General features: G+C 31.7%; 1 protein-coding gene across 2 annotated transcripts in view; it reads left to right on the top strand.

Annotated features, from left to right (window-relative positions):
- The window catches only part of LOC148623879 (Golgi resident protein GCP60-like), a 33,454-nt gene that overhangs the window by 5,007 nt on the left and 3,996 nt on the right, over positions 1-24,451 (top strand). Inside the window, exons 3-8 of one of the 2 annotated variants that reach the window (XM_088566163.1) lie at positions 841-981; positions 1,937-2,050; positions 2,624-2,711; positions 13,958-14,207; positions 16,997-17,127; positions 23,904-24,075. In XM_088566163.1, coding sequence (XP_088422289.1) covers positions 841-981; positions 1,937-2,050; positions 2,624-2,711; positions 13,958-14,207; positions 16,997-17,127; positions 23,904-24,075 — 896 coding nt within the window. Of the gene's footprint in view, positions 1-840; positions 982-1,936; positions 2,051-2,623; positions 2,712-13,957; positions 14,208-16,996; positions 17,128-17,519; positions 17,642-23,903; positions 24,076-24,451 lie in introns of both variants that reach the window. The other variant, XM_088566164.1, reaches the window with a different exon arrangement.

Below are 24,451 nucleotides of genomic sequence, written 5' to 3' on the forward strand. Positions count from 1 at the left end.
CATGTAGTGGACATTTGTAGTGTTGAAACTAAACTTTAATTATTAATTACATGATATATATCATATATACATTGTAGGTCACTTATTATCAGGTTTCAGAGTTTAAGACATAAGCTTTATCTTGTTCATATATTATTTTATCTCCCATTTGAAAAGTAGATAATATATTTATTTTTGTACTGTTCTTTTTGTTTGTCTTTTTGTTTCACTTCATCTGTCTTATTTCTGTACTATACTTATAACAGACATGATAATGACCAAAGTATATAGTTTTCATTCCATATTATAATCAGTTTTCAGGACTTTTTATCTTAATGCTTGCAGATAGGCATGTGCATTGTAAGCGTATCTAAAAAGGTTACGGATCAAATTGATGAAGCTTTTGGTGTGTTTTGCTGTAAGGAGGAGATAACTCCTTACTTAATGTTTTATTCTGTATGTTGATTCTAATTTTGCTAAATAGAAACTTACAGTGTCCGTAATGAGTATTGTGTTAAACAGTGAGAAGAAACCATGCTTTGATACAAAATTCATAGAGTGTACTAATTGATCATGCTAGTACATGATTGGAGGAGTGAATAATAATCAGGACTTGTGTACCCATCACTTTCATAGATATTTACAAATGTATTTCAAAATTGTTAGGAATTTTTTTAGTGACTTTTGCTTGGCATTTTTGAAAAAATAATCATGAAGTAAAAAAGGAGTTTTAATATTCTGTGAAGCTGACAGGTTATTTTGGGAATCTCATTGATATTTTAATCAATTAGAATATTTGACATTAAAAAATCTGAACAATATTCATGCACATGTAAGAAGGTATTTTTTTTTATTTATTAGGCTTGCTTGGCAGTCCCTAGGTGATATGTCAAAAGAGAGTGCCATGACAGAGTTCATCAAGCTGGTAGACACACACTGTAATCAATTCACACCATTTGTAGAAGCAAATAAAGCTGAAAAATTAGAACAAATTAAAAAACAGTAAGTCCTGATAAAGTGTTTTTTATAAAGTACCTTTTGTTGACCTTGGTTTTGTTTTGTATGTCAATGCTGTAACAATATCTACTTGTCAGCTCATTGGACTCAAGGTCTATACTTGGTGTCCTTTGTCGTCTGGCATCCATTGTTGTAAACTAATATCTTTTCTGAAACCTTTAATCTGTTTAACTTCAAAATTAGTCAACATCATTCTTAATGTGTTTTGTCTTTTTGCTTTTAAAAGCTTTGTCTATTATACTAATCTTGGATCGAAGTTAGAGAAACTGTCCTTGCAAGATAAAAAATGACAGTTTTTAGTTTTAAGCTGTACATATATTTGGTATCGTAACTGTATTAGAAAGATACTTTCAGTTGATGAAATGATTCTTGTGAAAAGCCTTACAACAGTCTTCAGAGGTGAAAAGTGTGGTCTCATTAACCACTATCATGTGAAAAAAATCATAATTTCACTGATGTTGTCTTAAAAGTGCATAACATCATAAAACTTAAGAAAAAGAATTTCATATTATGATATTAATGGTTCATTGATTGGAATTCATTTTTCTTTTTTGGAATTTGACCTGAACCAGTGATACTGAAAAAAATTGCTAACAATATTAGCAACTAAAAAAAGAATCTTTTATTGGATAATGACTTTGGCAAGAGTGTTGTTATGTTTGACTCCTGTAACCACCAGATTTCTAATACTGATTTCAGCTTTTGTTGACAAGTCAAATTCCATTGAAAAGAGAAATGTTAGGTGGACTTAATTATGGCAATGACCCAATATTGTCAGTTTGTTAGATGAACTTAATTGTATAGGTGTGAACAGGTGCACTTAATTCAGCCATTGTTGATTATATCCCCTATTTCCAATTTCAAAAATGTTGGTTACAAGCTTTGTTGATTTACATTGTTGCAGTGTTTGTCCATTTGTATGATGTAAGTTTATTACCAGGAAAGAAGCAGAAGAACAAAGAAAAAAAGAAGAAGAAGAGAAGGAAAGAAAAAGATTAGAAGAAGAAGCTCAGAGACAGTTGGAATTAGAAAGAAAACGTCAAATGGAACAAGAGTAAGATTATTTCTTCCCTTTATGTAGTAAACATTTGTAGGAGCTGGCAATGTGATATTTCTCCTATTCTAAAAATTTGTAGGAGCTCTATATGATATTTCTCCTATCCTATTGTAAGCCAGTGATTATTTTAACTCTTTGGTGGTGATTATATTTCTGCGAGAGTTTTCTGCAGGTGCAACATGTATCATGGGAAAAAACAATTCTCCTTTGGCCTACTTTTGATTTAAACTATTTCTTTACTCCTAATGGTAAATTTTAAAATTAACTTAAATTTAAATTTGAAATGTATGGAAAAAATCTTAATTTTACTTTTGCAAGGGGAGAAATAATATCAACCAGTTACTTTTCCAGGCCATTTAATTTGCAATTTAGACATGTATTAGTTTTCAGCTTTACAGCATGTCTGCTAAAATTGCAAAGAAAAAAATGAAAAGATCATGTGTTACTTGTGTTATATTTTATATTGACCTTTGTTACTCTGCTCTCCTCTGCTCTGGCTATCTTAATCATTAAACATTTTTTTTATGAATTTCATTATTGTTTAAACTCATTGTTTCCATATATTTACAGATTACAAATAAGAGCAGCTTTAAATCAACAGACACAAGTCCAATTCAGTCAGTATGCTTCCCAACAGTGTCCAGGAAATAAACAACAGGTAATTATAATGGTTTACTCCCACGTAGCCAATATTTAAAAAATTTCTATTCTAGCCAACATTTTAAAACTTGAAAGTCCTACTTGACCAAAATTGTTAAAATGTTAATTCACACTTGGATAACATATGGTAGTAATTAATTAACCTGTAATAATACTATGAATATTCTTCAAATATTTGACATCAAAAATATTCTCAATGCAGTTAAAAAACTAGTATAGAAATATCATTTTAAATAGGAAAAAAGAAGACTTAAATATTTTTTTTTTGTCAAAGTTCTCTTTTAATCATTAGATTAATTAGGGCCCCGTCACTAAGTGGCGTCCGCCCTATAGTAATCAGTCATGCTGTCCGTGCATCCGTAACAAAATCAGTTTTCCGCACTTTTTTTCAATATGCTTACAGATATTGGGCTGATATTTTGTATGTGGGTCAAGTATGAATAGTTACAAATCAATTATAAGTTTCGTTCCGCTCCACCAATATTTTATCAAGTAATGGCCCTTGGACTTTTAAATTTCACTAAAATCACCATTTTCCGCACTTTTTTCCCATACGCTTGCAGATATTGGGCTGATATTTTGTATGCGAGTCAATTATGATTAGTTACAAATCAAGTTTGAGTTTCGTTCCGCTCCACCGGTTTTTGACCAAGTTGTGGCCCTTGGAATTCCAAGATTTCACTAAAATCACAGTTTTCCGCATATTGTTCCCATACGCTTGCAGATAATGGACCAATGTTGTGTATATGTGTCAAGTATGATTAGTTACAACTCAAGTGCATGTTTCGTTCCACTCCACTGATTTTTGACCAAGTTACGGCCCTTGGAATTCCAAAATTTCCATAAAATCGCATTTTTTCGCACTTTTTTCCCATACGCATGCAGATGTTGGACTTATATTTGGTAAGCAAGTCAATCATGTGTCAGTTATGATGAGTTACAAGTCATGTCTACGTTTCATTTTGATCGACCAATTTTTTACCAAGTTCTCAATATTTCCTGTTAAGCAGTGGATATTTAAAAATATATTTTCAACCAGCGGGGCCCTAAGAGATGGCTGCCTTCTCCATGATATCTAGTTGCTTTTGACTTTAAGATTGCTGAGATCTGCTGACCCGATTTTGGTCAAAAGTAAAATAAAGTTAAAATTTATAAATTTTGCCACTGACAGTATTTTTCCATGTGTAAATAAAAAAAGTCTGACATGTTCCAAAAATAAATTTGTCAGAAATGAAAAAACACTTGTCTTAAACAGATTCTGATGAAAGCATTTTAGTGACATAGATTGTAAAAAGGAGATTGGTTTCAATCCCCTGTTCATTCAATTCCTGTAGAATAATGACCACAAGAAATGAAAGCAGAATACTGCATCGATCTTCAAATTATTCTATCAATACATTTTTGCTTTGTTTTTGTTTTTTATAAAAGGACTGTGCCAGAATTAGAAAACAGGGTTTGTGGTTTGTGGGTAGGGTTTAACTTGAAACAGGTTAGGAAGGATCAAATCCTCAATTTAATAATTATACATGAATTTTGTGATGCTTCCAGTCAGATAACAGTAGAAGAGTGCATTGTCAGAGGCATAAATGAATATGATTGACCTGACATTTACATCATCTTTTTTCACAAGATCTGTTACTGTACAGAAATAATCCTTCTGCTTATGATTAAGTTGTGCTAAAATTACTTTCTATTCACAGATTTTTTAATAAACCCCATACCAAAATTTGACAGGAATATATCCTGCTATAGATGTATAAATTTATCCCTCTACTGAAGGATAGTCTTCCAATACAGATATTATACACCATTTTCCTGTTAATTTCCAACCTGTCAAAATACACAAAAACTAGTCTGAAAAAGAAAGAATTTTTTATATACAGTAGAAAACACCCTTCAGAAACTTGGTTTATAATTCTGTAACAACCCTATACCACTTGTATATTAAACTTTTAAAAGAAATATACCAGATGCTGTCTACACAAATGTTGTAGTGGTGAATTTATGGACAATATCATAACCAGTCAATAGAAAGAGTAGAATATAAAGAGGTACCTCCCACTAATAAGGACCTTACGCACATCAATCAAAATCACAATAGCCCATCCAGAACTGAGACTTACCCAGTCCAAGTATTTATGCCGTCTTAGGAAGCTAATTGTTATTTTGCTTGGTCACCTCCATTTAAGGCATAAACATCAGATTTAAAAATGCCTGAGCAAATGTCATGATTATCTGGACTTAGGCTAGCCAAAATAATAATGCCAGAACATGATGAACTTGACATTTATATTTTGCATACTGATGTTTTCTAAGAAATATTGGTATACCCAACTACCCCTTTTATATAATAAAAAGTGTATTTTCATCAGATATCAAATATTCTTACAAAATAGTGTAGATGTGTAGCATTATAGATTTTCATTTCCTTTTACTGAAAACCTACAGAGCAATTTATTGTACTTAATTGAAACTCTGAAAATTAACTATTAAAAAAGGTAATGCTATTTTTTTTTAAAACCTCCTCCTACCTGAAATTTGCAGACCTGCTGTCCATAAATGAACTTATAAAAAAAGACCCAATTGTAAATGCACAACTTCAAGCAGAATTTATAGAAAATGGAAGGGGAGGACATTATCATGTTAAAAGAGGATTCAAGTATTCCATCAACTGTTTGAGTTTCTTATTAAGCATGGGAAAGTGAATATTTTTTAATAAAAATTTGCTATCATAGAGTATATTTTTATGTTCAAATTTCTTCTGAAATAAGTTTATCCACTTGAACATCTGTGATAAAGTTAACACACTTTTAATATGTTAATTCTTTTTACAGATTTGTTTATTTTTTATACATATTTTTTATATTTTACATATATAATTTCTCTTATTAAAATTTTTAACTTCAAAGATTTTCATTGAATGTTTGTCCCTTTGGATGAAAATCAAGTCAGATATGAAGACTTAAAATGTTAATTCTCGTCATCGTTTACATCAAACCACGAAATCAAGTATCCTATGAAATGTCTTTTTTCCTAAACCAAGCAAAATTAATACCCACAAAAATTAAACGAAACTGCAGTAATAAGTTAATCACTAAATAAATACAACACTAATTCCAACCTGGCCAACTAGTAAATTCCCAACACAAAATAACTTTAATACATGTATATATATATAAATATTAAATATTGGCAAGTGGGAGTACACCATTATTGTACACCATATAATCATAACAGGATTCTCACTCATCAGGGAAAACAAGTGTGGGAAAAGTTAAATGAATTTGGATTACTTCCCTTCCATCATAATCATTTTGTACCCATCTAATGTTTTGTTGCATTGTATTCTGTTTTATTGGGTATTAAAGTCAGATAGGACAAGTTGACATAATAAATCACAATCTTGGAAAGGCTTGCTTGGAAATGTATCATTGTTGAATTTTGAACAAGTTGGCTTCCTGAGAAAATGTGCTTGCACTCATCTACCAATCCAAGCTTCTCAAGAAAATGTTTTTGAAAAAAAAAATCAAAACTAGAGGAAACAATATTAAGCATGTAGTTGAAATCTAGTATGAACAAGGGGTAACAACTTTAAGGAGATTTAAAGATTTTGTTACAAAATATTTATTTTATTTCCCAAGAAACATTTTGATTTCTATGCAGGCTCTGAATCCTCTTTCTCCCAATACAACCTAAGTCACTTAAATGTTAATTTACTCTATACAAACATTCCTCATTCTGACAGCATAGAAGCTTGCAGAGAATTGTGGGATTCTCAGGAGGTTTAAGGTCCACCTGCTGACTGCCTTGTCACATTGCTCACAATGGTTTTAAAAAAGAACAACTTTACTTTTAATGGAGACCATTATTTACTAATAAACAACACTGCTATTGGCACCAAAATTGCTCCATCTAATGAGCAAATTTGAAACAATACTAAATATTTTGTAACATACACTGCAAGAGTGCAAATGTGATTTGTCTACTTCGCTATCCAGTCTGTCTTCCAGTATGTTGACGAATCCAAACAACCTTTTCACAAACGTTTAAATTGACACAGGACCGACCTAACAAAAAAAAACCTACTTCCATTAAGTCAACATTTCAGATTACCAAACTATTATCTTGAGGATTTCAACAAAATGCAAATCCTTATCATGGAATAGAACATAATCTAGATTGTTCCTCAGAGGTTGAAGTGGGAAGGTTTTGGATAAAAGAACTTCATGTTTTACATCCATGCGGAATAAATAAAAAAAACATAAGTCCTTCCATACTTGTATAGTTAATTTTCATTACAGTGTTTGTTTCTGCTTTTATGTCATCTCAAAACTGTGTGTTAATGTTTGACTTTCGATAATAATTATAATATGTCGTAGGTATTTACTTGATGATACATTGAGTTGTGTTTACATTATTTACCACTCTACACACAGGAAACATACAACATAACTTACTATCCACAGTTTTTTTCGCAACATATTTTGTAGGGTCATGTCAGTTTTGTGGAAATATTTTTGAAAAACATACCAAACTGAATTGAAATTTCTTCCCAAATATTAATATGACATTTTATAACAAATTTAAGAATGACCTTTCAAAACTAATGTTAACTTAAGGAAACAAATTGAAATGTATAACCAGAGACCAAAAATCATTAATTCTGTCACTTTATCAATAAACATTTTTTTTTACTTGCTTTCATTTTGATATTATTCTTTCATATAATTTTAAACAGGTTTTAACTACTGAAAACTTCTATTTAGACACCCCCTCCAAAAAAAAAAGTGTGATCAAATAATATTATCATGCTGTTGTTGTTGTCCGATGTTTTGTAGATCTTTATGTAAATGTACCTCAAGGTGCCATACCGCAAAAGGAGGCATGAGATTAATTTGGGATTGTGACTTTATCTGCACAGAAGTGTTGGGTATTTATCATTTCATTTTTTCTGGGCAATAACATTACTGAAGGTTACACTGTATAGATAGGTCAATACAGATAACTTTATGACAATTTGTGGAAAGCTTTATTGAGACACTTCAACAAGCAAATCCAACATTTTTTTTCCTGTAATAAAGTATATATTTAGATAAATATAGATAAATATCAGGCACTTTAAAACTACCAGAAAAAGTAAGCAAGCATGGTATCATTGTAAAAAAAAAACAAATTAGAAGTGTACCTTTTTTCTGCTCATTTGTTCTTGATTTTAATTCTTAAAGTTAGTGCAAAATTTTGTATTTTTTAAAAGCAGCCAGTTGGTGCAGGGAAGACTGGAAAAAACCCAATTTGATGAGGGCCTGAATCTTTCGGGATAGTTTAAAGCATGCATTTTGCATTTCTTTACCTTCACAAGTATTGCATCTATTTATGTACAAAGGCTCTACTACCCACAATCAATATTTCAACCAAGTTTGACCTTTGATTTTTAAGTTGTACATAATTAGACAGGTTAATTTTGTGTACAGGTACAGAACAAGGCACCTTGGTCCCATTGGTATACTGCAATTTTAAGGTGAAAGATTTGTTTTCATATGTAAATATTTTGTACTTTTTGGAAAGCCCTGTATTTGAGGATTACAAAAAAAACCAAATTTATTGAAATTGGAGAATAGATATTGATTCTAGAGGCAATCTAATACTTGCCCACCCCCATCAGATTCAGTGCATTTCTACCTTACACTTAGCTGTATGCATGTATTTCTTGGTACTTCAAACAAGAAAGTGGCATCAGTTGATCACTTGAAAGTATTATTCATGTTGAATTGTAGCCTAAGAACTAGTTTTTGTATCAGAAATATGGCATTTAAGGCTAAAAGTATGAAAAATCCTGGATTTTGCCATAAGCAGAAGGCTGTATACTAATAGACTTATTCTGGATTTCTTTGCAACTTAATATTTGTAAATTATACATTAAATGATTATTCAGTTGACAAACTTACGTATAAAGTAAAGTGATGGTTTTTGAAATTTGACACTATATGAGCAGCTAAAATACCTGTTCGCACTAAGGAACTTTCATGACGTCGCATCTTACAATGTACCTGATAAAATTTACACCGAATTACAAGTAGAGGTGCACCATCTGTGATCGTCTGTGATCACTTATACTATAAGCTGTGTTGTCATTTTTAGTCAAATTGATGGTACATTATATACACTTTTTTAGGGGTTCTAAATATATGTGGTGCATAAGAGTATTGTAATTGGTTTAAAGCTGTACAAATGTTATAGATTGGTTGAATAGTTTATAATGAAGCATGTACTATGACTCTTTTAGAATATAGGAATTTTTTCCCCTACTTTTTATACCCTGCCACATGAGGTTGTGAGGAATTATTGATACCCTTCTAAAAATTGTGACAATTTGTCAATCCCATTATCCTTTTGTCCCATCCCATTTTTAGCTCACCTGGCCATAGGTCTTTGCATGTTTCTTCAAAAATGTTAGGTTTAACCAAATTCTGACATAGGGTAAAAGTATTCAGCATGATGAGATCTATCTGTGGTCATAATGTGGTGAAAATCTGTTGACCCATGTTGGAGTTATTGCCCTTTTTAGACGTTTTGTTGCTATTTTTGATGTTATTACTTTAAAAAATCTTCTCCTCAAAAACGTTTATACAGAATTCAGTCAAAGTTAATATTTTTGTTTTTTAGGGTATTCTAAAGAAAATGCCTGTTTGGATTTTTGATCAGTTAAAAAACATGGCCACAGTTTCTAAAAATAGAACATAAATGTCAGACAGCAGATTTGTGCATGTATCTCCAAAACCATTAGGTTTAACCAATATCTTTCAAATGCTTAAATGATCCTATTATAAGGCCTACAAAAGGGATCAAAGTTGTCAGACGACTCCATTTAAGAGTTATTTTGCCCTGAAAGGCAAAAAATTACTTTTTTAGCAGTTTTCAGTCAATCTCTTGAAAACTACATGTATAATAGATAGAATGAGACTTTCAATTGATGAATGATCCTTACGATAAGTCTTACCAAAGTCTTCATGGAGTCAGAATTGTCAGACAACTCCTTGTTAGAGTAATGGCCCTTGAAAGATAAAAATTTAACCAGGTGAGTGATTCAGGCTTTTGTTCATTTCATCATCATTTCATGTTCATTTTATCATCTATTTTATGTTCATCGCCTGAATATAGCTAAAACATTGTTACTTGGGTGTTAAACCCCAACAATCAATCATTCTAAAAGTTGTGTGCGTGTCTCTCTGTCTGTCTGTCCCCTGACAGTTTCCTGATGATTACTTGAGAATGGATCTATGAATTTTTAAAACTGCTGTTGTTAAGTACCTTAAAATACAGGTTAAATTCAATTTTCAGCATAATCCAAAATGTAGTTTTTGATTTCAGCCAATTTGAACATTTTGCCATCTCCCTTTTTTCTGCATTATGATATGGGGTCTCACTTAATGTTTCATTAGTGCCGTGTTTCTTGGCGAATTATTTGGTCATGTTGAATTATCAAAGGTCTCTCTATTTATGTGTCTGATCTTCAGCCCTACCACTTTACAGAATTAGTGTATTTAATATTCATCTGATAATTTATGTGTTGTATATTTGGTGGTTACTCTTATGTGTACCATGTTATACCTCATTTATTGTTACTTTATTTAAATATCTTTTAATTGATAAAATAAATTTATCTTTTCTATTGCCAGAACTAATTTTTGTATTTTGCATGAAATCTTATTGATCTGAATGACAAAAATGTATTTTGAGATAGTCCCCACTTATTGATTTTTTAATGTTGATGAGGAAATAGGTCAATACAGCAAGCAAATGACTGAAACATAGCAGTATATTTGTTGTCAAGGTAAAAGAAATTTCATTGTTTTTATGCATTTCAACATGATATAATCATTTTTTTCCTTTTCTTATATTTATTTATCTATATTTGTTATTATATAAATATATGTACAGCTGTATTGAGTTTAATTATCTTGGTGTGTAACTGTGTATCAATATCACATATATTACAGATGTTCGTTATTACTGAATTGAATTGGGATTATCACCTTTTCCTGTTGTCACTTTTATATTATTCTTGGTGTAAGAGAAATGTCATTTATCTTTAACACTGTTTCCATTGTCTGCATGTATGTGTTTTACATTATGTTCATTTCTGTTTATGTGAAAGTAAGAAGATGCAACTCAGTGTATGTAAATATTTATAAAAAACAGTGATGAAGTCACTGAATCAAACTTCCTATACAAAATGGGCATATTTGAATAGAACAGGAAATCCATATGCACTCTCTAGCCCATACCGATTACATGTATCAAAAAGGCTCAACAAATGTATATGTATGTGTTAAGGCAGCATATTCCTCATAAATCTAGAAATATAATGCTTCTGTTATAATTAAGAGGGAGCATAAAAAATCATTTTACTACATACAACCAAAAACATTGTTGTCATAATACGGTATGGTGCAATTGCTGTTTATACAGAGGTCTTTTACCTTTATAGATTCTCTGAGATCTTTCAAATTTTGACTGCAATTAAAGCTCCTTAGATTGTTAATCTGTGTATGGTACTTATGGTAAACATGTAAAAACCACACAAACTTCAACATTTTATGGATCATTTTCCATAAAATAGGGCCTAATATATAGATTGTCTTAAACTACCATAAACAGATCTGTTGTTTTCAATGTCACCATTGTCATCATCCACAGACAATTGTTTTTTAGTGCAATAAGTTTAAAATTAGTTGAAGATTTTTTTATAAAATTTTACATCAAGGTTACAAACCATAAAAAGAAGCTTTATATTGATTTTGGAGGTTATGGTCCCAAGTGTTTTGAATGAAGTACCATAAAGGGGCCAACATCCTGTGTCTTGTTAGATTTTACAAAATAATTCAAGTATATTTGTATGGATTACTATGATATGATGACATAATGTCCTACACTGCAATGGTCGGACTGAGATTGGGATCTTGACCTGTAATGTATGAGCAAGTGTTGGAAAGGTACAATAACATTGGTATTCCTTGTTTCATCACCTGCATATGGAATTTTCATAACTCACATTATTCAAGAGCTTGCCTATACTATGTGGACTTCTTACAAGTAGGCCCCTGAAACATTATGATGATATTGTGGATCGTTGTGGTGTATCCATCTGCACCACACCACAAGAAACAATTTGTTCACTGTTCAACTGATCCATGCAACTATTTATTAGTGGAGTTAGGGTGGCCCATTAGTTTGTCTCTTTGTACATGTTATTTTGCATTAAGTTCTTTTATTACCTTACAAATCATCCTGGTTTCCTTGATTTCCCTTCCAAACAATAGCATGATTAAAAGTGTACGGAACTCTTAAGATGTTATGTAACTTGGTTTTTCTACCACAAAAGGAATGTTTGATGGACTAAAAGAGTAAAGACCCTAGCCTCTTAGGAGTCAAGGGCCAAAAAGGGTAAAAAATTAACATTTTCTTCAACTTAGTATAAATTACATGTATGTCACTAATTTTAAAGTTCTATGACCTCTTCCATTCTGGTCAGAACCATGTCAGACGTTTAATTACAATCCAAATTAAGGACTGCATCAACTATGAATCAAGCTGCACACTGTGAAGCATGTTATTGATATTCTTTGTGGCTGCAGCAATTATTTCATAGTTTTCGAAACTTCAGTGTTTCTGTAGTATACTGTCAGTTAAGAATTATTCTATAATGTCCCTTATAATCTATATTTTTCCTTACATGATCTGGACTTGTATCTCAATATATATTACATGTACTATTGAAAACCAGTAATCAACTAATTGCTCTAAAAAGTTTCTACCTGTGAAGGAGTATTTAATTCTTTGGATAGAGATGATGTACAATATTTTGTATATTCTGCAATGTAATGTTCATTGTCTTGGTAGTAAACATTTTGTTTGATGAAGAGTTGTTTTGTAATTGTATTGTTGCTGCTGCTGTTTTTATTGAATAGAATTTACTTCAGGCTTTTAATAGCAATCCATTGCTGGATTTCAAATTTTTGAACAGTTATTCAATAGCATGGTTGGCTGCAGTTTTTATTTATAAGCAACAAAGGGCTTTGTTAAAAGCGTTAACTGGCCCAAACCATGTTATTTCGTACTTGTTAAAAAATATAAACTTTCCGTAAAATTTAATTTTTGATTAATTCAAATCTAAATATTAAGAATTTGTTTCGTCGGAACATTATTTTTTGTGGATTATTTGAATTGTGGAGTGCAGAACAATCAACATTAATGATGCCACAGTATCCATCTTCAACACCCCTTGGATGAGATCCCATTCTAGTATGAAAGCTGCCAAGCTGTTTAAGTTAAAGATGAATTTTTACAGTTAAATTTAAAAAGATTCTGCAGCATCATTGGAGTATTTCTTGTTACCGTCATCATCATCAAATATACCTTCATTCTTCTGATCACTATATAATACTTTTTCACCATAAGGGTGAGACTTGGACTTACTTGTACATGTTTCCGGGTTATATGTATTTTGATTAAGTTGTATCTCATGAGTTTCATTGGAAATAATTGCTTTGACCAAAATCATTGACAAGTCAGAAAATAAAGAAGTCAGCAGTCAGCAGGAATACTGTCTTTTAGCACAGTATACTTATCGATAGTCTTGGACTGAGAAAGAGCTGTATGCTTTGGAGCTCTACCCTTTGTACATCGTCAACTGCTTTGCCTTTTAATAGCAAGGTTACCTTTTTTCAGAAGCATAATTCTCCATAACCAATTCTGAATCATTTTGAAAGGTACTTGTTATCACCTGTATTTTCACTTTTGACTTTCAATTGGAGTAGATGGTCTTGCAGTTGGTATGTTAATTATATGGATAAGCTAGAAAAGCTAGTGTCCAACTCATCAAAACTCTTCATGATTTGAAGATCCTCATTCATGCTGGACTCAATCTCACTGCAACTCTGTAATAACCTCGGCATGTCTTAAAATGTGTCTAAAACAAGAAATGAAAACTGAGATGGTGTAACATTTACCAAATACAAAGGCTCGTGGGATGGGAAATAGTAAATGTTCACCTTCAACCTAAATAGCATGACAGCTTTTCCTAATAGAATTGGTTATTACATAGAGACCACCAGACAAGTAAGATACTAATCTACGAACTTTCAACAGAGAAAAAAGACTTTGATATCTTTGGCTATTCTGAGCTTTAGAACCTAGTCTTCCATTTCCATGTTTGATTTATGGGTACTCTGTTATTTTTTTTAGCAAGAAGAGTTGATAAAACAGCTGCAAGAGCAACATTTTCAACAGTACATGCAACAAGTATATCAACAACAATTGTTGCATCAGCAGCAACAATATCAACAGTTACAGAGTATGTCATCTAATCCAGCAAATAATAACTCAACAACAACAACTGTAATGGAAAAAGCAGAAACTAAAGAAACACAACAACTGCAACCAAATGGTCCTTCATCAGTTCCTGCTGATCCAGATACAAATGGCAATAAACAAGGTATAGACCTATATGTGTGATTCTGTATGTAGTACTTAGTCCATAGTTAACTATTACAAGGTATTTTTTGAAGCCTGTCCACTAGTGTTTAACTTAGACAGGTGAAAGAATCTGTTAAGGTCCTTTAGGCTTGTGAAACAGTTTGTTTAGTTCATTTGCTTCTTTAATTCTCCTCTTACTCAATCACTTTGGAGCTGTTGCTGTCTGTGTTTTGTAAATATTTTACACAAATCGTGTTCTTAGAAAATAAAGGCCTGGTTTTGCTATTGATTCTTCTGGAGCTAGTTAATATACCCCTGTCTAATTGTCTGACATTTGTCCATAAGGGTGTCCAGATAGAATGTACATGGATTCAATATTAGGACATATCTACCCGCAGATTTTGAGCTGCTGTTTTGAAAGGAGTTTGATTTATGTTAAATATTGTCAAAATTGAATTTAGCAAATTCACAATTCAAGAGGGATCATAAAGCTAAGGATTTGTCTGGCTATCTCCTCCCACAGATTTTGAATTTTGAAATTTTGTAGAATGTGTATTGCCACAATGGAGATGCAGAAATTTTTTGTTTTGATTTTCATAGAATTTTGTCAAAATTGGAGATAGTTTAACTATACAATTTCAATATTCTATAAGGGTATATTGTAACATGGCTTGTTATGCAATCTTCGCTTATTACTTTTATGCCACAGCTTTGAAATTTAAGAAAATGTTTATTCTGTCAAAATAAATGATTTAAGCTAATGTATTTTTACATAAAGGCTCCAGATATTCCCGACTTGCGGACCAACATTTTGTCAACATTAATCTCCCTTTGGAGCAGGTGTCTATTCGGAACACGTAAGGTTTTACATCCGATATCTACAATACTTTAGAAAATCTCGAAAGTCAAAAGGGAATTTCTCGTTCTACTGACCCTGCCATAAATTTTTTTTATGTAATCATTCTTATGTAACCTACCAACAAAATGAAACACCTTGTAAATTTTAGAAACACTGTTGTGTTTGTCTGCTGGGGATTCCATTTTCATTTGAGTGACCACTTTTTTCTGCACCTGAATCTGAACATCTATTAGAGAGACTTCGAAATTATACCTGCTCTTACAGGAGGCAACTCTGCAAAAATGGGATAAAATATGGCTGCATCCCGAGCTCCGCAAGTAGGGAATAGATACTAATTAACTGCTCATTTGTTCTCTAAGTGCATTTAGAAAGTTAATCGAGTCCTTACAATGTAGCATTAAAATTAAAAAAACAATCAAATGTGAAAGTCTTAATATTTATTGACCTTATTCTGTCAGATTTGGTATTTTTCATTTTTATGGAAAATAAATTAAAGAATCATGAGAGAAGCAATAAACAATCAAATTGTGAATAATTGTGCGCTCTAATTGAAAAACACTTTCAGCTAGGGCCAGGAATCCTTCACAGGCTCCCTTATGTTTCCTTTAAAATTTTGATTTCATGGTTTTGATTTTTGGCACTTTAAAAAAAGGGGGGTTGGTTTTTTCATTTTCATGCTTTAACTAGATAATGCTTTCATATGACAGATGTATCATGTGCTTATGGTGCACTTTTTTTATTATTATTCATGCTGTATTTGTAACATGGGTCACAGTATATTACCATGAGAGGATGCAAAGTTCATTTTGTTGCATAGGAATCATTCTTTTTGTGCAGATTTGTGTCCAGGCTATACCTTCTTTGTTTTTCAACATAAGCATACTGTATTTGGCACATTTCATGTCTAGGATGCAGGTTTTTTTTACTTTTGATGTAGGCTTTCTATTTTTGGTGTATTGGTGAATCTCAGTAATACGATGTTGGCTACATCATGGCCTTTAATTGATCTTGACCTTCGAACTCAAGTTAACATAATTGGATTTTTCAGATTCATACCATATATCACCTAAATCTACCCTTGAATGTTTTTTTTTTCACCATGACATTAAAATGCTTCAGTCACTCAAGTTAGCATATGGATGTCTATTATATTGTTCCACAATATTCTTTACCACTAAGTTTAGACTAGGAATGATTTTAGGGGTTAAAACTTGTACTTTAAATTAGGGGCCACACCAAAAAGGGGACTAGAAACAATCAGTTTCCTGATTCTAGACAATAACTTCGCTATGAGTGAATGGATCTCTTTAAAATTGTACCACAAGGTGCCATATCATCGAAGGATGGTCAAGTTCTTATCCTGTGTCAAATGTCTAATTCGAGTCAAAATTCAAATCTGTATCAAGTTTGAATGGTGTCCATACTTGTCTCAAATATTCATGGTTCAACTTCTGCAGTTGCATCAAGCTGCACCTTGTGCAGCATTTTATTTATGTAGATAGTGTTGTATAATTTGAAATGTTATTGACTGTATTGAATATTGTCAATGCTGGTGTTGTGCAGTGTTGTCATTAGAAGTATGACATTATAGAAAATCAATAGCGATAGGAACCAGGCTGAAATTGTCTACCTTGGAATTCACAACTCTGCAATATGGGTTCAAGTATCTTACCAATGGGCAGAATTAATAGGATGTCTGATAATCAATGTAGGATGATAAAACAAAATAAATATCAAATTTGCAGGCAAGATTATGTTTAAAAAGAAAGCACTCTGAATAAAACATTTTGCTTAAAAAAAACCAATATATTTAAATCCTTTCTTTATGAAATCATTTATACAAGTCCAAACTATTTGTATCTCATGGAGACATCAAATTTGAAGTTTTAAGACTTGTTGTTTTATTCTGATGTTCTATATTTACATTGATATACCTCTTGTTTTGTTAGATTTTCCAACTCCAATGCCAGTTTTAATGCCTGCATCAATTTGGACTCGAAAAGATATTAAAGGGTTTAAAGATGCTGTTAAGAGTAGTAAAGAGAATGTGATTAAGATAGCATCTCTGGCTACTGCCACTGTGAGTTAACCTTGTCAATTTTTAAATTTAGTAGCACTGTTTTATCAGTTTTCAAAGTATCCATGGTTTTTATATGTATGTCTTAACAGAATATAGAAAAACTGCAAAAATATTTTTTAGTTGACCATTAGGTGTTAACCTGTTTCTTTGTATGTCTAAAATTATGATTAACTCAAGACCAATATCCAAAGGAACATAAAATTCCTTTATCCCCAGTTTTATCCCAACAAAAAACCTTATTCCCTGTGTACTGTGTAATCTACCAGTTAATGGCAGTTATACAGCATTTGAAATGTACAGGTTTCTTAGTGTACATTTGAAAACCATGGATATTTTCCTATTAGCATGGTTCTGTTTTCCTTTGGTTACCTTGCTGTATGTTGTGTTTGTAGATGACTTACCACCTCTTGCCGCAGCCTCAATGTGGACTCGAAAAGATATAAAAGAATTCAAAGAATCTCTGAGAAAAGATAAAGATTCAGTAATAAAAATAGGTTCAGGGGAAACAGTCACAGTAAGTATCCAATTGATGGCTGTGTGCCTCCAAATTATAAACAAAATATGTTTCATTGGTTTGGATTTTACTTGATGAACTAAATTTGAAAAATTTTGGTACATTTTCTAATGCCTATAAAGTTATTCCAGAAAATAAAATCGTAATGAATAATGGTTACCTGTTACAAGATATATAAAAAAGCATTTTTAGATGATAAAAAAGAGGGATGAAATATATTTGTTTTTTAAATAAAGGTAATATTGATTGTGTAATAGGTAAAACACTTTATCTCACTTTGATCTCCTTCAAGGTAAATTCTTCATAGAATTTTTTTTTTACAATATCTTATTCTCTATATGTTATACCCCCTCCCATTTCCTTCCTTCAATTACACAGAGGGGTACCTATGTCTTATCTATTATTAGTTCTCCTACAAATATTGAATGGAATTTAATAAAACTTTCACAGAATCTTCATTAAAAATTCTTTTTATGCATCTACTATTTTAGATTTTGATCTAAATCAGTTTGGAGGTTAAAAGGTGCATGTTATCAAAAGGGGGAGTGGGGGTATCAGGTTAGTGAACATTGCCCACAGTTTTTCTAGTTTTGTTGGCAATCATGAGACATTTTATACTTGAAATTCAAGGTGTTCATTTGCATGTTTACATGTATATTTACTGTCATGTATCACATTTTAATATGCCCATTGTTAAAGATATTATGTATATGATATCCATTGACTATGCATTAGTTTGTTTGTCCATCTGTTTATTGATTACAACTTGCACAATAACTCAAAAGAGTTTCTGTGTTACTTGAATGGTAAATTATTTGTTTTTAGTTATGTTTTCCCATTTGTACTTTCTTATTTCTTTTGTTTCTATTATTTGAGTTATTCGGCTTAATTCTTTAAAAAAAATTGTCATTTCCCATTTTTGGACAATAATTGTTAAAATTCTGTGAAACTGTGGTGCTTTGTTAATTTCCATTGATGTAAGCTCCCTTTTAATAGTAATATTTGTCAATTTTTTTGTTTTCAATTTATGGGACTTCATTTATAAATCAAAGCACCAATAGCTTTGAACCTCAGAAGTCATGAGATATTCATAGGTATTTTAAAACTTTATTATCCACTGATGGTAATTTATTCTTTCTATATTTCCAAAAAGATTAATTATTTACATTGAGATCAGTGCTTTCACCACTTTTGGAACTACACATCCACACAGTACTGATGATTCAAAATTTCAATTTAAATTTCATTTCCATTATAGCTCACCTCTCCAAAGGCCATGTGAGCTATTCCCATCACTTGGCGTCCGTCGTCGTCGTCCGTTAACAATTTTTAAAAAATCTTCTCCTCTGAAACCATTAAGTGGAATTATATGAAACAATTTTCACATACGTTCTTCTGGGTATCTTGCACAAAAGTTGTTTTTAGATTTTTGATCCTTCACATGGCCGTTGTTACTAAAAATAGAATATAGGAGTCAGACAGTAGTTTTTCACATATATCTCCAAAACCGTTAGGTTTAGTCAAATTCTGTCAGAGTAAAAGTGTTTAGTATGATGAGATCTATCTGTGGTCAAATTTTCATTATAATCTGTCATGCCATTTAGGAGTTGTTGCCCTTTTCAACGTTATGTTTTGCTATTTTTAATGTTATTTCTTTCAAAAATCTTTTTCTCTGACACTACTTGACCAATTTGAACTAAACTTGGTATGAATGTTCCTTGGGGTGTCTTGCTTAAAAGTTATGTTTATTTTTTTATCCATCAAAAAATATGGCTGCCATTACATCAAATAGAACATAGGGGTCATACTGCAGTTTTTGGCTTATATCTCCAAAACCATTTGGATCAGGCAAATTCTGAGATTGGGTAATAGTGTTCAGCATGATGAGATCTATCTATTTTCATTTTGATCTGTTAAGCCATGTATGTAATGGTCCTTATGATAAGTCCTACCAAAGTCTTGAGTCAAAATTGCTAGACAACTTCTTGTTAAATTTCTTGCCATTGAAAGACATAATTTAACCAGGTGAGTGATTCAGGCTCCTGGGAGCCTCTTGTTTCTTGTTTTGTTTTGTTTTGTTTTGTTTTTTTACATTCTCCATCACATAAACGTAACCAATAAAATTCCCCCATATTTAAAGGATAAATCAATACCAATTATTTCATATTCCTATACTTTATGCACAAAATTTTCAATTATAAATGGCTATTTGAGGACTTCAAGGCTGAACCACCTGACTGTTCTTGTAAAATCTCTCCATTCAAATATGGTCCTTCCGGTCACATCGTTACAGGAGATTTAATCATCATAGAAGACGAATCTCTGCATAATATCCTTTCTAAAGGTCCCAAGTACCGTGAACCACGCTCCATAAATAAGAATTATAACTTAAAAGTTCTTATGGATGCATTGGAGGACTACACAAGAAAATGGAGAACAAGAAGACATTGATTCTCTGTCGGAGTGGATAAAGGCTGTGAGGTCTTTAATTTTGAAACAAATGAAAGTTTTAAGCAGGTCTCTCTACCAAAGATGATGATTGTGATTTACCGTCTATGCAAAGACACAAGAATCCATACAAACAATGTTATATAGCTGGATCTGCATAATGTACCAACAAGCCTCTTCAAAACTTTTAACTTCTTTACTCACAGCTGTCAAAGAGGGTCTCCAATCTTACCACAGCACTTGTTACTCCCTTAGTGGTATTAATTCAATGTGGATCCAGAAAAATTTGAAAGATCTTTTGAAGGCCCTCAATTCAAGATTATTATCAGAATATATCAGCATTAAAACCTATGATTTTTCAACACTGTATACTTCTATTCCTCATACTTAATTAAAATCCTGACTCAAAAACATTATACATTGTTGTTTCTCCGAAAAAGATGGTACACCTAGATATAATTATATAGTTCTTGGTAGAGATTCCTCATACTTTGTAAAAAATAATTCCAAATCATCTTCTAAATATACAGAAGAAAATGTTTTCAAAATGCTGGAATTTTTTATCCAGAAGATATTTGTCTAGTATGGTGGATGCGTTTTTCAACAAAAAGTCGGTATTCCAATGGGTACAGAGAAAGAACATGGTTTGGGTGGATCCTTTAATTTCAGTTTCCGCTGTGTAGATGACGTACTATCGTTAAACAATCCTAGTATCGGGGACGTGATCTACCCCAAAGAACTTGAGATAAAGGATACTACAGGCACTGTGAAGTCAGCCTCTATCTTGACCTACACTTAGAGATTGTTTGTAAAGGAAAACTATTGAACAACCTTTATGACAAACGTGATGACTTTTCATTTAGTATTGGCAACTTTCCTTTCATCTGTGGCAACATCCCTTCAGCACCTGCGTATGGAGTTTTCATATCACAACTCATACATTGTGCCAGAGCTTGCCATAACTACACAGACGTTTTTGTATTGCGCTAGACTTCCTACAATTAGGCTTCTGGCACAGGGTTATGTTGCTACAAGATTGAAGTCATCATTACAGAAGTATTATGGTCGCCATCATGAACTTGTGGATCGTTATGGTGTATCCATCTGCACCATGAAAACTGATATGTTCATTGTGTCATAGTTTTCCTTTCCTCTTTCACCTACCCTGGACTTGACTTTTTATGAGAAACTGGGCAGGTGTTTCTAGAAAAGCAGAGGACGCTTACCCTACCAGTGCACCTGCTCCATGCTCCCAGTTTTTAGTGAAGTCTGAGTTGCTCATTTGCTTTTGTTACTTTGTATGTATTATTTTAATTACTTAATGTTCTTTGTTGTGTATGTCTGTTTTCCATGTTTGGTCTTTGTCCCTGGATTACTTTCTTTTGATTTCCGCTAGAACCTTGGTTCCCTTGATTACTCTTTCATATGCTAAATGATAGAAAGGTACTAGTCAGAAATGGGACATCTTAGTATGGTGCCATCAATTGAATGACATTGAAATCAAATGCAATTAAAAGAAAGTTTGTTCAGTGTACAAATTGATTCAAGCAGCTTTATTTTTGTATATATTGAAACAATAAGTAAGGAAGACTGTAGAACTTTACTAGCCTCTATTTAGGCAACTGCTATGTCAATTCTGATCTTCCAGTTCAGTTATTAAGAATCAATGTCCAAGGGATACAAATTTCAGTGACAAGATAATTTTTCAAGCTGAACAAGCTGTTATTAAATTAGTTTTTTACATTGAGATTAAACAATGTTAGAGTGTTCTGTCTTTCTGTAACTTCAGCATTAGCCTAAGTAATCAGTGTATTTCATAATTTCATAATTGAGATATTGGTTTAATCATAGGGAAACTATATATTTAGTGATACAGGGCACTTGAAATGGAGAAAATGCTTGCTAAGAATTGTTCTTTTATCTTTGATAATCTGAAGTGTTAATATCCAAATATTTCTTTTTGGCATTTCTGTAGATACAGAAAATCTGAACCATTATGAGGAAGGATCTGTTGAAGTTTTTTTTTAATGTGCTTACCTTTTGATGGAGTTGTCATTATATACACAAGCAAAATTATTTCACATGATTTTCATTTAAATTGAGCACATAAAATTTGCAGTAGAGTTCATGTGAAATTAATGTAAAAATCTTACTAATTTCCTGTTAATTTCATGTGAATATTTGCCTCAGGCAGCCTGTGTATCTTTGTCTGTTCTTTAGTCAACTTGTCATAAGAATACTCAAAAATACTGGAGCAATTTTGATAATATCTTGGTAGAATGTTTGTGGAAAAAGGGCTCTCCGTCTTCCGATTTTGTTTCTGAGATATTAGACTGAAACACGGAAAAATATAGATGGTTGTTGCATATTCTCTAGTGCAGCTGTTCAAAAGACTTTTCTTATATTATATAATAAAAAACATGTAAAGACCCATGGGTGGTCTTGAGCTGACCTTTTTCATCCCAATGGGGTTGTTGTCTCTGACATATTCACCAATCTCATTATATTAAAATGATTAAAAATTGGTTCATAAAGAAAAAAATCTGTAGTTAGAAAAATACATGAAATAATGATGCATGAATAAATGTCTTTATAGATCTCTTTAGTGTTTATCATATAGCCATGTAAAATAATATAAACATTTCTATATCCATGTCTTGTAAAGCATGAAGATTACAGCCATTCCATGCTTAAGAGACTAAAGTATAATCAGTTTTAATTACAAAATATTTTTTTTTTCAGTTTCTTTCATATGAAATATTTTCTTTGTTTATTTATATTTAGTTGGCTGAGTATATAGTGTCTGTTGTTTCTATTATAACTTGTATGTTTAGTTAGTGATATCAGGTTGTAATGAAAGTGTTTTCACAAATTTTCTTTACGTGAAACGGAATGATACTGGTGTATTCTTTAATGTGATATCATGACCATTTGAAAATAAGATTAATTATTCTTGTTATTTATAGGTCATTGCATCTAGAAAATTGGTTCATAAATTTGATATAAATTTAAAAATCATCACTTCAGTAATGTTTTACTGCCATCAAAAGGAGTATATTCCTTTATACAAGTTCTCAGCCCTTTTATTTAATGAAGATTTAAGCTTACCCACTAAAAAGATTTATTGACAAATTTTTGTGTTAAAAAGATGACTACACCTTGACTAAATGAAGATTTTGGAGATGTTATAACATCAACGTGTCAAAAATGACCTCACTAAGTATCGTTTCTATGCAACTTTCATTAATTTCTTAGGTTTCATAGTAGCTTTTTGATCCAGACCACATTAAGGCCATGTGCTGTAACATACTAAATATTTTGTCAAAATTCATCTTGATACAACAGGTTTTTATGGTTGGAATATTTAAGTTGTCAAAGCATGTGGCCAAAATCTCCTGCAAAGAAAAATGTAAGGAAATTTGGCTCCAGTTTGCATCAAGGTTTCCATGTTATACTTGGATTTTCACTTTAATTGCACTGCAAAAAATGTTTTGTTAGTGAACACACATTTTACTAAATATGGAATGTCCATATTCATTTGACTTAGTTTTTTTCCAGGGCTAAATTAGATGTAAACCATACGAATGAAGGCACGTATAGTAATTTTAGTCTCTGGTCAGTGCATCATGCCTTGGGTTAAGTTGAATTGGATGTTTTTTTTACTTCTTTTCAGTATTTGGTAGAATGTATATATGTATGTTCAGAAGTGACTATTTAACATAACATTCATTTTCTTGATTTTGACCAACAAGTATTCTGCATTTAATGTTTAAATTTAGTCAAATGTTTGTAAATTAGATGTTTAATTTTTTAGGTGAGGGTTCCTACACATGAAGATGGGTCTTGTTTATTCTGGGAGTTCTCAACAGATTATTATGATATTGGGTTTGGTGTTTACTTTGAGTGGACAGTTGAACCAAATAGTACAGTTACAGTACATGTTAGTGAATCTAGTGACGAAGAAGATTTAGATGAAGAACAGCAAGGTATTAACCGTAGTTAATGTACTAAAGGTGTCTCTCTGGCATAAACTAAGTAGTATTTTAATATGACACAAAAAAAAGGTTATGTGTATAGTGTAGTGTGTCTTTTTTATACAGTTTCTAATTTATACATATTTAATAATTTTCAATTTATAGTCGATATAACATTTTGTTTTAATTTCTTTTTTTTTACAAAAATTAGTAGAATATATGAAGAATTATCTCTCTTTGAATGTTCTTTGCACATGTGCACATGTGTTAGTATTCAGCTGTTTATTGTCATTTCAATTTCATTAAAGAGAAAGACCACCTTTGCATTAAGTTGGGCTCTTATAATAAATTATACCCACATAAACAAAAATAAATAACCTTTAATGCA

The sequence above is a fragment of the Perna viridis genome, chromosome 2 (assembly GCF_037379345.1).
Source record: "Perna viridis isolate PV_CMFRI_1.1 ecotype Kerala chromosome 2, ASM3737934v1, whole genome shotgun sequence".
In the NCBI taxonomy this organism is placed as follows: Eukaryota; Metazoa; Mollusca; class Bivalvia; order Mytilida; family Mytilidae; genus Perna; species Perna viridis.